This window comes from Sander vitreus, chromosome 4, assembly GCF_031162955.1.
Source record: "Sander vitreus isolate 19-12246 chromosome 4, sanVit1, whole genome shotgun sequence".
Classification (NCBI taxonomy): domain Eukaryota; kingdom Metazoa; phylum Chordata; class Actinopteri; order Perciformes; family Percidae; genus Sander; species Sander vitreus.
The window spans coordinates 10,638,975-10,655,930 of NC_135858.1; the positions used below are offsets into that span (position 1 = coordinate 10,638,975).

At 40.3% G+C, this 16,956-nt stretch overlaps 2 protein-coding genes and 1 non-coding gene across 3 annotated transcripts; 1 reads left to right on the forward strand and 2 right to left on the reverse strand.

Moving 5' to 3' along the window:
• Positions 1 to 898: 898 nt before the first annotated feature.
• Positions 899 to 9,938, reverse strand: LOC144516676 (matrix remodeling-associated protein 8-like). The gene is made up of 12 exons (XM_078248161.1): positions 9,684 to 9,938; positions 8,987 to 9,013; positions 8,559 to 8,864; positions 7,311 to 7,412; positions 7,086 to 7,219; positions 6,771 to 6,950; positions 5,754 to 5,895; positions 2,177 to 2,335; positions 2,067 to 2,091; positions 1,815 to 1,897; positions 1,664 to 1,735; positions 899 to 1,550 (listed from the first exon to the last, which is right to left on the reverse strand). Exons 1-12 carry the CDS (start codon positions 9,733 to 9,735, stop codon positions 1,528 to 1,530), a joined length of 1,305 nt encoding a protein of 434 aa, XP_078104287.1. The 5' UTR covers positions 9,736 to 9,938; the 3' UTR covers positions 899 to 1,527.
• A 1,407-nt stretch (positions 9,939 to 11,345) lies between these two features.
• trnae-uuc (transfer RNA glutamic acid (anticodon UUC)) lies at positions 11,346 to 11,417 on the reverse strand. The gene has a single exon. It is a non-coding gene; the product is annotated as a tRNA-Glu (tRNA).
• A 583-nt stretch (positions 11,418 to 12,000) lies between these two features.
• On the forward strand, positions 12,001 to 16,751 carry psma5 (proteasome 20S subunit alpha 5). Its single transcript, XM_078248162.1, has 10 exons — positions 12,001 to 12,091; positions 12,363 to 12,413; positions 12,861 to 12,927; positions 13,054 to 13,180; positions 14,018 to 14,085; positions 14,166 to 14,273; positions 14,427 to 14,485; positions 14,600 to 14,702; positions 15,707 to 15,793; positions 16,047 to 16,751. The coding sequence occupies exons 2-10, from the start codon at positions 12,385 to 12,387 to the stop codon at positions 16,122 to 16,124; spliced, it is 726 nt and encodes a 241-aa protein (XP_078104288.1). The 5' UTR covers positions 12,001 to 12,091; positions 12,363 to 12,384; the 3' UTR covers positions 16,125 to 16,751.
• The last annotated feature ends 205 nt before the right edge of the window (positions 16,752 to 16,956 follow it).

Below are 16,956 nucleotides of genomic sequence, written 5' to 3' on the forward strand. Positions count from 1 at the left end.
GATTATTTTCTAAAGTTGACAGACATAACGCTTGCAACACATTGGCCGCGAAGAGCCGCCTTGGTCAGAAAGAACAGGGGAGACAGGAAGAGGAGGAGTTTCTCTCACTATGACTCTAGAGTCTGTACTCTCTCCAAAGCTAATGTCCGTCACTCTTATCACTTCTCCCTCGCTCTACCATACACTCCACACACACACACACACACACACATGCTGGCTCGACGCACACAAGTATAATCAGGCCACTTACGTAGGCTACGGCGAAAGCTCTGCGTGGAGCCTCCGCAGAACTGTAAAACAGGCTTTACATAGGCTACGGGGGAAATGCAACGCTTCCAAGGCTAACATGATAGATTCCTGCATTACATGGCTTAATTGCTGGAATAGAGGCTTAATCGTATGTGTTCTACCGGTGCTTTTCCTGTGAAGTGAAAATAAATGTTGTGCAAAAGGTCTATGAATCTGGCTCATTTGGGAATGATAAGACACAAAAGAGACATCAGTCAAAGTCGTCAGTCAAATCCAAAACATGAAGCTTATCTTGCTTTCAAATTCAAATTGCAATGAAAAATAGTTTGGGAACCACTACATGTAAGTTAATATAGGCCTACATTTTACTTGTCACAGTAAGAAAAGCGCAGGTTAAATATTAAATAGTAAAATTATTGATGGCTTAATTCCATTTAGCTTCAGTTTCAGGGTCAAGGTATTGTGCATATTGGCTCACTGTCACACTGTCATGGTTTATAGGGACACTTGAATAGAGAAGAGCCATTGTTGATGGTTTTAGTAAGGTGCTTTTCCTAGCCTATTACCAAACATTTATTTTGTCCACATTCAAACAAAAAGACGTTATCTCCTCGAACAAATCACAAATAACAGACTTCATTCAACAATCTGCCTCAAACATTGACTTTTAATAAATGTAAAAAAGGAACATTCCAAAAAAAATACAGTCTGAGCATCAAAATATTTTTTTTGCATACACTGCTTCATTGGTCAGTTAGCAAACAATCATATAGCCTACAGGAAGCAGTACACATTGATAGTAGCGCTTCAGTGGTGCATAAAACAGAGAAGTGAAGAACAAAGTGAAAATATATTTTTTTAAACTTGAGGAATACTGATCAAAGCTGTAATAACTGATAATTCAAATTCATTCAATCACAACTTTATTCAATTTATGACCTCATTGCTCCTGTATTTAACAGTCAAGGCTGGGATTAGACTCCCCTCTCGGTGACGCTATTGTGCTGTACACAGTGGTCCAAGTCCAGTCTTTTTAGTTTGATCAAGTACAAATAAAGAAACAAGTTTTCCTTTGTCTCTAATACTGACAATTTATAAACACAAGGCCTCAATGTGAGCTGTTTTTTTTTTTTTTGTTAATGGTTTTCTGCATTTCACAACATTTTCTCTCTTGCTTTCTCTCCTGCCTGGACAGAAGGCAGTGTGGAGGTGTTTAGTTTGGAGCGCAGCCTCTGGACCAGCCAGTGACTCCAGTTTCACTTTTTATTTGTCTTTTCCTCACTTAGAAAATTTCTGCATTTCTGCAAAGATAAAATAGAGGTTGAGGAGGATGAAAATTAGACAATTCGTGATCGCTGAATGTGTGTGTGTGTGTGTGTGTGTGTGTGTGTGTGTGTGTGTGTGTGTGTTATACCTTTGTCAAGATCAATGACTTTAGGCTGAGTGTTCATGTGGACCTTCTCTCTTAGCAGGTTGTTCTTGTAGTCTAAAATCACACAGGATGAAGTCAAAACAGACACACAGTCTAGACAAAAGCCACTTTCTTTCTCTTTCTTCTGACTTACCAAATCTCTCCTCCCGACTGCATACATTCACTTCAGTAACGTCCATCTCAAACTCTTCTGAGCTGCTGTGACTTCTGCTGGACCTATCACAGCAATAAAGAAAAGTCTGAGTGTGTGTTTAAGAATAAGACAGTACGTGTATGTGTGTGTGTGTGTGTGTGTGTGTGTGTGTGTGTGTGTGTGTGTGTGTGTGTGTGTGTGTGTGTGTGTGTGTGTGTGTGTGTGTGTGTGTGTGTGTGTGTCTCTGTTCACCTCATGGATGTCTGAGGATAAAACTCTGAAAACACAAGAAAATTAAATGAGATTCAGAAATGTAAATTTAATGTAAATGTACAGTCAGACAGAGGTACTGCAGGTCAGACCTTTGGGTCTACGTCTGCGTGTGATGAGGATGATGATGAGGATAATGAATGCCAGGAGCAGGAAGGAGGTGAGGACGTAGCCCAGCGGCAGGAGAAAGTGGTGTCTCTGGTCGGGCAGAATGACATTGATGACTCGCGGTGATTCAACCTTAGTGGTGTCTGCGTAAAACAGAAATCACAACAGTCAGCATTTAGTATTCCTCTGTTCTTCATTTTTTTCTCTCACAAACAGACCAATGTGTCAGCGTGAGGTTTACAAATGTAATAAACAAGAACAGACCTTACATTGAACAGACATTATACACACCTCATGAGTAACACAGAACTCCCATTTAACTGTATCTGTGTTCCTACAGGTTCCAAATTCCCCTTCTAGTCATAAAAAGGTATTTCTCCACACTAGCAGTGTTGGTGCAGTTTGTTTTCCACTTTGGTCCGGACTGAAATATCTCGACAACTATTGGATAATTTGCCATGAAATTTGCGGAGATATTCATGGTACCTGGAGAATCAATCCTACTGACTTTGGTGGAACTCTGATTTTTCCTCTAGCGCTACCAGCAAGCCAATGTTCTCAATTATTCTGAAATATGACAACATCTCTTCGCTGGATGGCAAAAACTTTGGTCCAGACCATGGAGTCATGGCTCCCAAGCGACAACTTCCGTGCCTGAAAAGTGAAGCCAATGCGGAAGTGCTTTAAACGTGCATTATGTCGGGGCGGCCTCTAGTTCACCCAGTAGAGCGTGCGCCCTTTGCAACGGCCCGGGTTTGAATCCGACCTGCGGCCCTTTCCTGCGTGTCTTCCCCTCCCTCTCTCTCTCTCTCTCTCTCTCTCTCTCTCTCTCTCCCCACTTTCCTGTCTATCCACTGTCACTATCTAATAAAGGGAAAAGCCCCAAACACAAAAAAGTGCATTATCACTTGATTTATTACCTCAGTAAACATTTTTATAATGAGTTTATGGCCTCAATCACTATGTTCATGTTTCTTGTTCATTTTGTAAATCATGGTCCCATTTATTTTAAAGTAGACGATAAAGCATTTATTTAGTTCGAGACCTGTTTCTGTCTGAGCAACAAACTCTCGTGAAATGTGGCAACACAGATAAGCTAACGTCAACTAATGTTCACGACCGCCCTAACAAAACACATTTCTGTAATACTATGGCTTTTAGCTGTTTAAATATCTAATTCTAAATACATTTTGCTCAAATTAGTTTTGGGGCATTCTTTGGTTTGTGTTTAATGTGTGTTTGTAGTGGCACATTAGGCTAGTACATCTAATGTGAAGAGACTCCAAGCCCAAAAAATATTTTCAGTCTGTGCATGTGGCTGCATAAGTGTTTGCATTTGTTATTGCATGTGTGTGTGATGCCACCTAAGCTCCAACAACTTGCAAGTTATTATTACTATTATGTCATTTCTTTTTACATGCAATGACATTTCCTGGCTGTAAAATGAATGCTGAACACATTTTCAGGGCAGCAAGGAATAATTAAGCATTAGGTGATATGTGCGGTTCTGCTGAGTGTTAGTGAGTAGCAGAGGAGGGGGGGGGGGAAGCCTGGTTTCATTTTGCCTCGTTAAAGAAGTGCAACGTAAGAAGCAGCTGTGGACCTCAGACTCAACATATTTGCGCCAAAATGAGATCCAGACAGAAAGTCATGCTGTGATTTACTTTTCCTGGCAGTAAAACATAGAAAAGCGAGGAGAGGAAGAGTGAAGGAAGGACAGAGCGGGGTGGAACAGAGGAGAAGAGCCAAGGGAGAGGAAGGGGACGGTGGGATGTTTTGGGAGGTTTTTCCTCACAAAATGAAGCTAGAAAAGACCTTGATCCCAAACATAAATGAAACGTGCATACACAGCTGCTCATCTGCAGATTACATGAAAACATGTTCATTAACATTAAAAGTCCCGGGTCCTATTATTTAGTTTAAAGATGGGAACATTCAGTATGTGTTTGTGTTTAGAGGAAGGGAGGGGTGACCTACATTTCTTCTCCCCTATTTGGTCAACTCTTTATATACCTCCCTCTTTTTCAAAAAACTAATTTGTCTCTGTCTCAGTCTGTCTTTCCCTCTGTGTTGCCAGTTGCCTTGCAGATGAAGCAAATGTCCTGATCTTGACCATAGACCCCTGGAAACAGTTCTCTTTCTTTATGGAAAAGGAAATGCAAAAAGAAAGTTAAAAAAGCGATGGAAAAGAGTGAGTGAAAGGAGTGTGATGAAAATAAACCTGGGCATGTGGGTTCATCAAAGGGGGGAAACAGAAAGAAGGCTGGACAGAAGGAAGAGTGAAACTTCTCCAGAATGTCAGGACAGAGCCAAAGTCAACAGGGCAGCAGACAGTCAGAGAGGGTAAAACAGGAGCAGATAAGATGATAACATACTACAGTGGGCTTCTAGTGTCTGAGAGCACAGAGGAAGAAACTCTACAAACTCACTCCTGCACTGAAGATAAATCATTTATGCATCTTGTTTTTAACCAGTAACATTCCCATGGAGCAAAACTCAGAGAGTGAAGGATTAATTGTGTGGGCAGAGCTGGACTTCAGTCCAAAGACTGTATCCGAGAGATTCCATCGAAATGAGATCAGACTTGGCACGCTCTTTCACACACACACACACACACACACACACACACACACACACACACACACACACACACACACACACACACACACACACACACACACACACAGATGGACTTGACCACAGGCATGTCTAAACCTCTCAATGATTTTCCCACATTGATACATCTGCCATTATCGGCTTTTGCTTTAGTGATCTACTGCATGAAAAAACTCTCTCATTCTACAAGAATTTGAGGTAGGCAACTGACGATGCCAATGTGCCAGTCACTCTCTTCTCTCTTTTCTTTCCCTCTTTCTAATATGCACTCGGAGAAATGATTTTTCAGGCAGGTCAAAGCACTGAGAAAATGTGAACTAAAAACTAAGCAATTGAGAGAGGAGAAACGAAGAGGAAAAAGCAGAAAAAAAGTGGATGATGCACTAAAGACTACCCTCCCCCCCTCCCCTTCCCAAGCACACATGTACATACCAAGAAAAAAAAACAATAAAACAAAAGTCTGTTAGGTAGCTGTACAATGATGAAATAATGAAGAGCGATGGGTGACAAGAAGGTGCGATGAGAGTGAGGTCTGGAGAACTAGGTTGTGAGGGAGTGTGTGGAGTTACAGGGGTTTGGCGTCAGACAAGTTGACAGTGCAAGAAAGAAATCTCCAATGAAACAAACAGAAAAGTTCAGAAATAAGAGCTTTTCTTCCCCTAATGTTACTTTGCTCTTTGGAGAGTCTGAGGCAGAAACAAAACATAAATGGCAGTAATGAGGACAAAACGAGAAGGCACAAATGTGTGTGTGTGTGTGTGTGTGTGTGTGTTTTTAATCCTAATTGTACAAATACACTAAGTCATAAAACATCCTCTTTGCTTAGGCACGCACACTGACTCACTATAACTAGAGCAGGAGGAGAGGTTGAAGTAGTGTGTGAATGCACAATATGTGTGTGTGTGTGTGTGTGTGTGTGTGTGTGTGTGTGTGTGTGTGTGTTACCTTTGTCTTCACTGGGCAGTGCTTTGGCTGGCAGGGTGGTCTGAATCACTGGTGCTTCCACTGTGACCTGAAACTCTCTTCTTTCATGCAGACCACAGTAATGGTGGTGGAGGTGGCAGGAATACATTCCCTTGTCTGTGGGCTGTGTGTTGAATGTAGACAGACAAACACACACATTCATTAAACTGCCTGTGCCTTCAGATGAGAGAATATGTGATCAAAATGTAAACACCAACAACAACAAATGATAAGATGAAGTTTAAAAACACAAATGGATTGGTTTCAATGTGCTGCACATTGAAAACAATCCATTTGTGTTTTTGCAACTAAATGTTAAATATTTGTTTACATCAGTAATTTAACCCTTGAACATCCAACCCTTGGGGGGTAGTCTGCCTAAATTATTTTGTAAAATAAACAGAAAATCTTCGACAGTTTGATGTTTATTAAGTGGCTAACACTGACTTCCAAACAGCTTTGAAGGTAGGGGAACACCATATTTTTAGGGTTTCAGTTGTTTTGTCCAAAAAAAAGAAAACGGGACCCTAGATTCCTAAAATGTAACTGTAAACTTTTATCTGCTTGCTATCACTATAAAAGGCACACTGGGGACTGGTAGGAAGTCCTTTTGGACACATCGTGTATTTGTTTGTTATGTTACCCAAAAAAAAGAAAGATATAGTTGCTCAACTTTCTGTGACTGCCAACCTCATTTTCCCAACGGAGAGATAAAGTTTTCATGTCCAGAGCTGCATTACTAATGAAAGTTCCATGTGTTCTGGAAACACTGTTTACATGTACACACACAGTAAGGGTGACTCCAATGGGAAGTGTATCCCTCCTTTTACACACACACACACACACACACACACACACACACACACACACACACACACACACACACACACACACACACACACACACACACACACACACACACACACACACACACACACACACACACAGACAAACATTGTGTTGAGTGATGCCAAGGGAGGGAGTGTATTTCAGGCACACCTGCAGATCAGATATGGAAAGTGAAAAGTCTCCCTCTGAGAAGGCTTGATTGCTGATGTTCATCTTCCTCTGTAGGAACAGCGGTCCATAGCTACGCTGCTCCCCAGAGGCGTACAGGTCCACCAGCCGGTCAGCGCGGTCGTGGCGGACTCCTGGGGACTGACGGTCCCAGTGGACCACCTGGAGGCCACCAAGGTAGCGAAGGAATGACATTTTTCAGTAAATATCACATAATCCCTCTAAATTAAAAGTAGATCTAGACTGAGACTCATTGTCTGAAGAAAACCTGCAAACAAGCTCATGCACTCCGCACACCTGCTGGTCCTCCTCCTCGTTGCTCCAGTCTGTCCACACGCTACGTCGATTGATGCACGGCAACACCACGGTACTACCAAGCAACACCACGTACACTGCCTTTTGTCCATCCCAGAAGCGCTGCTCTTTACGACCTTTGTGTGCGAAAAAGACAAACCAAGTCAGCTTTTAAGTTGCTATGCGTTGAAGATGCTGGTAGTCGGTACTGTGTGAGAGGCTACGTACGCGATTTAGTGACATTGAGCTGCACTCTGACTGTCTCGTACAGGTGGCAGTAGAGATGGTGGAGGTTACAAGAGTACAGACCTCTGTCATTCATCGTCACGTCTGTGATCACATGCAGAAACACAGAATATGCAAACATGCTGATAATGTGGGGTAAAGTCATTCTTATCTGTTCACTTAAAAGAATACATTCAATACATACATTTTCATTCAATTGTTGGAAAATAAATCATGGCAGACGTACGACAAGTAAGCACAGATGTTAAGATAATAATCACCTCAATTCAAAACCACTGCTGCTTTGGAGTCAACTCTCAATTGTGTTGTTGTGCGGATGTTTCGCGTTTCCCAGAAGCACTTGAATGCACTTTTCAAAACAGCAAAACAACATCTGCTTGTTAACCTGCCATCCCCCCTCTCCATCTCCTACTAGCAGAGAGAGAGCAGGACCAGAGGGGTTGTTTAGTTGAATATGTTTGTGTTATGTCGAGTCTGCCTGCCTCATTGATGCTTTATCAGACTGAGGTTTTTGCAAGTTAGAATCTATGGCCCCGACCATGGCTCTGAAATATCCGTAGCCTAACTGTGCTGTGTATTTATAAATCCATGGTGCTGTCCGTGGTGTTGAAGTAGGAGTAATTGTAATTGCGACTTTTTCTCTGAGTCCTGCCCCGCTGTCAGTTTCGTAAGGGATGTATAATATTCTCCAAACTATATAGCCCAAAAAAAATACAGAACCAAAAGAGTGGTTTGGCGTCAGACAAGCTGACAGTTTGCTAGTGTGACTCACGTCTTTCCCTTTTAGCTTTTAGTTGTGCTTTTTAATTTAATTTCCTTCTTTCCTGTGATGGTCCTGCCCCAGTATCAGCCTTAACTACAGCAGATAACTTCTAAAATAAAATTAAAATACAATTAGGCCTATATAAAGAAAAATCCTGCTTCCTTTTACCTGGCTCCGCTGGCACACACTAACACTGGCTTTTCTGGTGTTACAAAGAAATCTGTGACCCGTCAGAATGTGTTACTGTAGCACCGTCTACCTGCCGGTGAATAAAAAACGAACCGGATGCCCTACTGAGTCCAAGTATTTTAAAGCAATAAGCAATTTGGTCCTGTTAAAGAGATCAGTTCCGAAAATGACCTAAAAGCAGAGCTTGAATGAATCAGACAGACAAAGTAATGTCAGTCATAACTAGACCAATTCACCAACAGCTACAGACATGATGAGAGTCAAATAATGAGTGTGACCTTTGATGACCAGGGAGAAGTTTCCATCCCTGAAGGCTGCTGGGCTGAGGCCGACCCTGCCCAGGTTGTAGGAGTTGTAGATCCTCTGGTCCCCTGCAGAGAACATGTCCAGCACCCTCTCTATGGCGTAGTCTGAATGGGGCCGGTATATGTCCCAGTGGACCACCCTCTGCCTGTCCCTCACCGTGTCCCTGGTCCACACCATACGGCCGCTCACACACTGCAGCACCACCCTTGAACCAGTGGGGGCGCTCACATTATAGCCTGCAACCACCACACTGCTGCTGCTGTCAGACTGACCTGAAACTAGAAGACAGAGAGAGTGTAGAGTTTACACCCTGAAACATTTAGCATTTACTAAATCCCTGAATAGAAATGCTTAGATATAAATCATAACTGCACATGTACACACAGAAAGAGAAACATACCTGCAGTGAAGAGGCAGGCCACAGGGACTGAAATAAAAAACAGTAGGGAAATTGAAACAGGATAATCACTTAAACAGACCCTGTCAGACTGTTACACTGCCTGTTGTGTCAATATGTATAACTCCTGCATATTGGAAGACTCCCTAAATTCAGATGAACTACAGCTGAAAATGATTCACGGTCAGCAAATGAGATCAGACAATTTACTGCAGCTGTTTACTAAAACTAAATATGCCTACTTGAAAACAATAGTGGAAAATCTTCACTCTTGATGCTAATAAAACTCATCTGTCAGGAATGTGTGTGTGTGTGTGTGTGTGTGTGTGTGTGTGTGTGTGTGTGTGTGTGTGTGTGTGTGTGAGAGTGTGAAGCATGAGGTGGACAGGAGGAAAGCATCAGGTCTGGCTTTATTATTAGTCTGAATATTCAGATAAATTACTTCTATCTCTAAATGTCAGCAAATTAACTGACACGTTTTCTAACACTTTAAATGAGATCAGTAATTTCAAAGTCTTAAAATATGAAGCCTAATCTTATCAAAGAACAAAAGGAAATTAGGACAAACATGGAAAAAAATATATACATTTTAATCTAATTTATAGCCTACCAATACTGGTGCATATGTTTGAGCTTAAGAGGCTACTGTTTTAAAACAATGATAGGTTATGTATGCATACTCTGCACGCAGCCTACTTACTGTGGATTAAGAGGAGAGCCTGAAAAATGATGTCCTCCCTCTCTGACTTCATGTTGACAATAATGGTATGGTAATGGGACGGACGGAAGCTGTGCACCTGGCAGATGGTCCTAAGGGTAAGAAAACCTGAATTATATATCCTCCGCAACAGCAACAGCAACAGCAACAGCAGGACTTGAAATTTGAAGAACCAACAGGCAGCGCCTCGTTAGGGCTTCAACACAGAACCAAAACAGGACCGAAGTGAACTAATCCCACCCGGGAAATGAAACATGACACCACCGGCCTGCATATTGGCCTACATCCACTCTCAAAAACGTAACTTGTAACAGTTCAACATCTCAAGAGACAGATTTGCGAACACAAAACTGCGAACAGGCCTATATGTTCTCTTCTACTTCTACTTTATTGTATTTCTAAAGGCAAACACTGCATTTTACTCCATTTCAATTGTATGACAGCTACAGTTTACTAGTTATTTTTCAGATCAAAAGTTTCATCTAAAGTAGGCTATATAATTGTATGTGCATTCTTATAAATTACTTAGTGTATAAAGTAATAACATTTACTCCACCTTGAACAGTCATAAGACTAAAATGCTGCTTGTACAGAGCATAATAATAACAATACTACTACTACTACTACTACTAATACTAATAATAATAATCCAATGATCTAAGCAAGAGAAACGTATTTACATTGCACAGTTCATACATGAGTCATTTATATTGCTAAACATACATTTAAATGGAAATGAAAACAAACTTGTGTACATATATGAAATAATATATAATAAGAGAGACAGGAGAGCTTTTACTTCGGATACTTTACTGCTAGTACTTCTCGGGACTTTTAAAATATTTTTGTAAATTGGGGTATTAAAGTATCTAAATACGTTTTCCACCACTGCTTGATCACATGTAATAATGTCAATAGAGCAGGGTAAATGGATCATATCTAACTTTTGGCCAGGAGACCCGCTATAATTTGTCCTTAATCGTCATCAGTACATTAAAGGGGAACACCACCTAAGAACTCCAATATATTATTTCCATGGCCTAGGAGAGTTCAATCAATATTTGTGAAAATGAGTTACTCTGTGAGCTGTGATGTCATCACGTTTAAGTCCTCCAAACATGTAACCACATATAAGCCATTTTAGAGTGCATCATATCACATTTAGCCTACTGTATATGTATCCAGCAAAGTAGCTCAGTACCCACGTTTCCACTGCTCCTGCTGATACCTCTACTTGTTTAGATAGATATTTATTTATTATCCCGTGCGGGAGATTTATTTTCACAGTCTGACATGCACATGGCAATACACACAGACAAATACATCAACAGATAACATAAAGACAGTTACATAGACACATAGAAACAACCTCATGGTTTAGCTCAAAGACGACCCCTAGTGGCTGATGTTATGCTATGACATGCACAGTTACTTTCGTGTTGCTTCAAAGCTATCAAAGGTCTCTTGTATTCATATTCTCTTGAATATTGCAAGGTCTATTTCAGCAACGCGTCTATTCATGATCCTTATACAATCCATTATATGATAAGCAATAGCAGCTTTACATCTGTACATTTCCCCTTACGTTTAGACATATTTATCTCTCCAACAAAGTCCTATTTGACCCTTTACCTTAAAAGCTTGTTCCCATACCGGGAGTCGAACCCGGGCCGCCTGGGTGAAAACCAGGAATCCTAACCGCTAGACCATATGGGATTGATGCACATAGTGTGACAGCCTGCACGAATGTTCCTCTATAAGTCATATAGTGTTAATATGTTGTTACAGTCTTTATTGTATAAGCACTATATTAATATTGCAGGTATACATTTTACCATTCCAATTACTAACAGTATTTATATTGCAATCACGACAATATCAATATCACAAGATCTGAATTGTATTATCCAAGTAAGTGTATATTCTTTAATTCTGATTTTAATTTGACTTGCATGATTGTGATATATTCTTGATCTAGACTGATTAACATTAAATAGTAGTTCAAGAGACAAAACAGGATAATTTATATTTAATCCCAGCAAATGTTTCTGGGCAGGTTTTTCATTCCGAGCTGAATTGTTTATCTGTGTTCTTTTGTTACAGACTTTATCACAACAACATGCCCTATAATTTAAAATGTGTATTAATCACATGCTTTATTTCATATGAATATCAATTTATTTTATAGCAGACAGAATGACTTGTACTCTTTACTAACAATATACTGTATATTTAAACTTGTGTAATGATACCATTGATACATACTTAGAGACAGCTCTGCACATACGGAACCTTAGTTTCTGATTTGTTGACAACCGGCCAGTTTGGATGTTACACCTCAGACGCTTCCCCTGAAACAAGCGAACTCATTCAAGGGTTTGTGGCTCGAGGTAAATTACTATAACAAGTGTTATTATTGAGAAGAATGTCGCAAAATTGTTGATATATGTTATTTTAAACATAAGTATAATGTCGGAATATTGGTGTTAGACTTCTGTGAGCAGTTTCCGTGCAGTTTCAGTGATTGGCTGCGTCAGCTAGCATGCCAGCTAACATGCCACCCGGTGGATACTCGAAAGAATTGTCCTTACTTTTTGTAATTGAATTAAGTCATTGTTATAGTGCATGCGTCTTACATAAACCAATGTTCTCTTTTTGCAGGTGCTGTGTTAAACGTTAAAAGATGTTTTTGACAAGATCGGAATATGACAGGTAACGTTAACGTTAGGTTCAACACAAACTGCTTTGTCATTTATTTAACGTTAGCGCTTCTCAGTGGTAAGGAGCACAATTAAGTTAAGTTGTTTGAAAGGGCACATTTTGATTTTGAAAGCTCAAAGAAATCTGGAAGTGCTTTTGTTTCCAACCCATGTAACTTTGTAGCTAGCTGTTTGTTGCAGGTAGTTAGCTAGCATCTGGTAAGTTACTTCGCAAAAAGCAGGTTTGCTTTCACTTTCGGTATCGCTACTTAACAACCTTATTAAACCAGGAAACCTAATTTAGAATAAAACACGGCGTTCAATAGTGTTCTACTTAAGATAAGCATTAACCCAACATGCTAATTTAAATTATTTGTTGGTAGCACAAGTTGATTTCCACTAATGTTGAACTGATAACCATTATTATTAATCATTCTCATTATTCACATCTGTCTTACAGAGGTGTGAACACATTCTCTCCTGAAGGAAGATTGTTCCAGGTTGAATATGCCATAGAGGCCATTAAAGTGAGTGACTTATATGCTGAATCACTTCAGTTGACTAATATACTTCTTCTGTGTGATTTTATAGTATACTAATGTCAAACCCCCAAAGCTCATGAGTTTTCTTTGGTTTGGGTTTTGCTTTTCCAGTTGGGCTCCACAGCCATCGGTATCCAGACGTCAGAGGGAGTGTGTCTGGCTGTGGAGAAAAGGATCACCTCTCCGCTGATGGAGCCCAACAGCATTGAAAAGATTGTGGAGATTGACAGTCACATTGGTGAGTGGCAGTTCAATTTTATTTATAGTATCAAATCATAACAGGAGTTATCTCAGGACACTTTACAGATAGAGTAGGTCTAGACCACACTCTATAATTTACAAAGACCCAACAATTCCAGCGATTCCCCCAAGAGCATGCGTAAATGCAACAGTGGCGAGGAAAAACTCCCTTTTTGGGAAGAAACAATCAAAACAAAGGCAAGACAATCAGACAGATTTACTGAACTTCAAACTTGGATGCTGACTGCAGTGCTTGAGAGATATTCTTTATGGTAACATGATTATGTGATTTGCTGGCCTCTGTAATCATAAAGTACATAACCAGTCAGTTTGGGTAAATAATCAGTTCAATTACACTATTTGTATTGCCTGTTTCGTATGTTAGAAATGCAATGCATGTTACACTGAGTGAAAGAACCTGTGAAAGGTAGGGTCCAATTGAAATGGTCAAAAATAAAGGAACACGTTAGGATATTTTAATAGATATTTGAATAGATAAAAGCAACAAAACGCTAATTCAAAAATAGAGAAAGTATTAGCAGTGCTCAAAGCTAATTATATTGAGTAGCTGCTTAAATATTTTGGGAGCTTTGAGATTTTTATTTTTCAGTAAAACACACCTTCGCCGCGTTGTTAAGTTGATAGGATGCTTTTTCCCTGGGGTGACTTTAATGTTTGATCAATGTTTACACCCTTATGTCTTACATTATAATGTTTCCTCAGATAACATGGAATAGCATTAGATTTCTCCCAGTTGACTGTGGGGATGGTTGCTTTAGACCATAGCATTTGAAGGACCTGCAGTTTCTTAATTTTCTTTCTTTCTATCTCAAAGGTTGCGCCATGAGTGGCTTGATAGCTGATGCCAAGACTCTAATCGACAAAGCAAGAGTGGAAACGCAGGTATAAATGCTGGGCACACTGTAAACAGTTCACTGACCTTGTGTTTTACCTATGATTAACCCGTATATATTCCTCCTCAGAACCACTGGTTCACTTACAATGAGACAATGACAGTGGAGAGTGTGACTCAGGCTGTGTCCAACCTGGCGCTGCAGTTTGGAGAGGAGGACGCTGATCCCGGTGCCATGGTCAGTCACTTGGCTCATTTCCGTGCTGAAATACTCTATTCAAACCTTTTTTTTTGTTTTTTCATGGTATACTGTTTGATGGTGTTTGAGTAAACTAGCGCAACCTGTATTCTACTCTGTCTGCTCTGTTCCTCTGTGCTATCCTATATACAGAGTCGACCATTCGGCGTAGCACTTCTGTTCGGGGGAGTTGATGAAAAAGGACCCCAGCTGTATGTGAAGATTACTATTTGTGCACCTTACGTACTTGACATTTTAAACGGAAGCATGTTCACCTTTAATTCTGACTTCGCAGACACTTGATTGTTATTTGTTTGTGAATGAAGGTACCACATGGACCCATCAGGAACCTTTGTGCAGTGTGACGCTCGGGCCATCGGCTCAGCGTCTGAGGGAGCACAGAGCTCTCTGCAAGAGGTCTACCACAAGGTACCGACCACCGCATGTTTCTATTTAACTTGACTTAGTAAATCGTTTCTTAAAGATTTAATGAAGGGAACATTTTTAGAATGCTTTCGACGTGTATGGATGACGATAGACGGATGACATTCGATTCTATTTTCCTTTATTGACCAGATTGATGATAATTTAAATGTTTTACAGGATTGTCTGTCTGCTATTCGGACTGGATGGCCAGTAACTTTCTCAAGTGAAATGTTGACAAAACTGAGGTTGTGATTGTTGCTGCGGACAGCATTGCTTTTGAGGTGGCTAGCAGTATTGGGTCACTTAGCTCCAATGTGAGTTCCAGCCTGAGAAATCTTGGTGTGACTTTTGATTAGGCTATGAACCTTGACAAGCGTGTCAAGTCCTTGACCCACACTTGTTTTTTCCACCTCAGAAACACAGAAACACGTGTCCCACGCTGAATTTGAAATGATTATACATGCCTTTGTTTCTTCGTGTTTGGATTATTGTAATTCTCTTTTTACCTGCCTCAACAAATCATCTGTAGATTGTTTACCATTGGTCCAGAATGCTGCTGCTAGGCTTTTGACAAGGTCTGGGACGTCGTGTCATATTACCCCCATTCTTGCCTCTTTGCACAGACTACCTGTTAAACTCGGGATTCAGTTCAAGCTCCTTGTAATCTCATACAGAGCCATCCATTACCAGCCACCAGCTTACATACTAGTGATCTGCTGCACCCTTATGTTGTCAGTCAGCAGATCTGTGAGGTCCTCAGATCAGGGGTTACTGGCTGTTCCCCAAACAAAGCTGAAAACTAAAACTGACAGAGCCTTTGAAACAGTGGCTCCTAGACTATGAACGCTTTGCCTTATGATCTAACACTGGCGGCCACTGTTGATATTTTTCAAAAAGCAGCTAAAGACATTTTATTCAGGCATTTGATTAGCCACATTGTTGACTCTATTGCTGTGTATTTTTATGTTCCTTTTCTGTTTGTCCCTCTCTCCCTGGGTAACTTGCAGTCCATGACATTAAAAGACGCCATCAAGTCGTCTCTCACCATTCTGAAGCAGGTGATGGAGGAGAAGCTCAACTCTACCAACATTGAGGTTTGTTCCTCATTTATCACCCAGTTTCTGAATGCTTGATTTTAGTACGCCAATGTGCTTGAATGTTTGATTTGTCCATGAAAATGTATAGTTGTAACCACATCAGTACAAATGCCCAGTGCAATGATTTTTTACCTTCTTTTTTTATTTATTTTTTTATTTGAAAGACAATTAGCAGTGTTAAGTGTGCACGGGACTGCCAGAGTTTGAATCCTCAGGTTTCATGCAGGCTTTCTTTGTGTCTCTTCTGTAGCTGGCAACGGTAGAGCCCGGGAAGACCTTCCACATGTATTCCAAAGAGGAGCTGGAGGATGTAATCAAGGATATCTAAAGCAGATAAGACTTGAAAGTCTTGGTTTGAGTTCTGGGCAGGACAGGAGAGGACATGGAAGTACACCTGGGCTAAATGTCACAACACAACCACAACTTGGCATCAGCACATTCTCCTTGCTGCATTCTGATTTTCTTTTGGATTGCATAAGAGGCTTCTCTTTGTAGTGTGCTAATTTACTTCTTGTCTCTCAGTATCTGTACAGTTCTGTACAGCAGTCTGTCCAGCACTTAAAACTGAGCGGCAAGAAAACCGTAGGGATGGGGGGGGGTTGTATTTTTTTTGTTACGAATCAGTACTACAATTAAACTGTTGTATTCAGAAAATGGTCTGACTCTTTGCATTTGTTTGTGTTCTAGTTGTTTTGAATATGATAGTTAAAAGCTTGGGGACTTAGACTAAGACTAAGTATTGTACTTTGTAAACACTTATACATCACAGTGGCAACATCACATTACAGAGTGATACTCATTGCATAAGAGAATTGGTTGTAACTGGGGTCTGAAAGTCTGTCCACTACCAGAAAATGAAAATGTGTGATTTTGTTTAAATCATTTATCAGATATCATCCCCCCATCTTTATCCCGTTCTTTCCTCTCACTATCTAATAAAGGCAACCCCCCCCATAAGAAAGTCAGTGGATAAAATAAAACTAATTTTACTCTTCTATTTATCTTTCACTATTTATTTCACTTTTTTTGGTCTTGGCACACATCTAATTACACACATTAAGCATTTATGTATTTCCCCATTTTTTATTTTATTCATTCATTTATTTATTTAACCAGGAAAACCCTCAGTGAGATTGAAGAACTCTTTTTCAAGAGTGTCC

Coding starts and splice junctions, on each gene's coding strand:
- psma5 (XM_078248162.1), top strand. CDS start 12,385: ATGTTTTTGACAAGATCGGAATATGACAG. Junction 14,086..14,165: donor AAGCAAGAGTGGAAACGCAG/GTATAAATGCTG, acceptor ATTCCTCCTCAG/AACCACTGGTTCACTTACAA. Junction 15,794..16,046: donor TCAACTCTACCAACATTGAG/GTTTGTTCCTCA, acceptor TCTCTTCTGTAG/CTGGCAACGGTAGAGCCCGG.
- LOC144516676 (XM_078248161.1), bottom strand. CDS start 9,735: ATGAAGTCAGAGAGGGAGGACATCATTTTTCAGGCTCTCCTCTTAATC. Junction 9,014..9,683: donor GGCTCTCCTCTTAATCCACA/GTAAGTAGGCTG, acceptor TTTTTATTTCAG/TCCCTGTGGCCTGCCTCTTC. Junction 2,336..5,753: donor ACTGCCCAGTGAAGACAAAG/GTAACACACACA, acceptor TGTTTTACGCAG/ACACCACTAAGGTTGAATCA.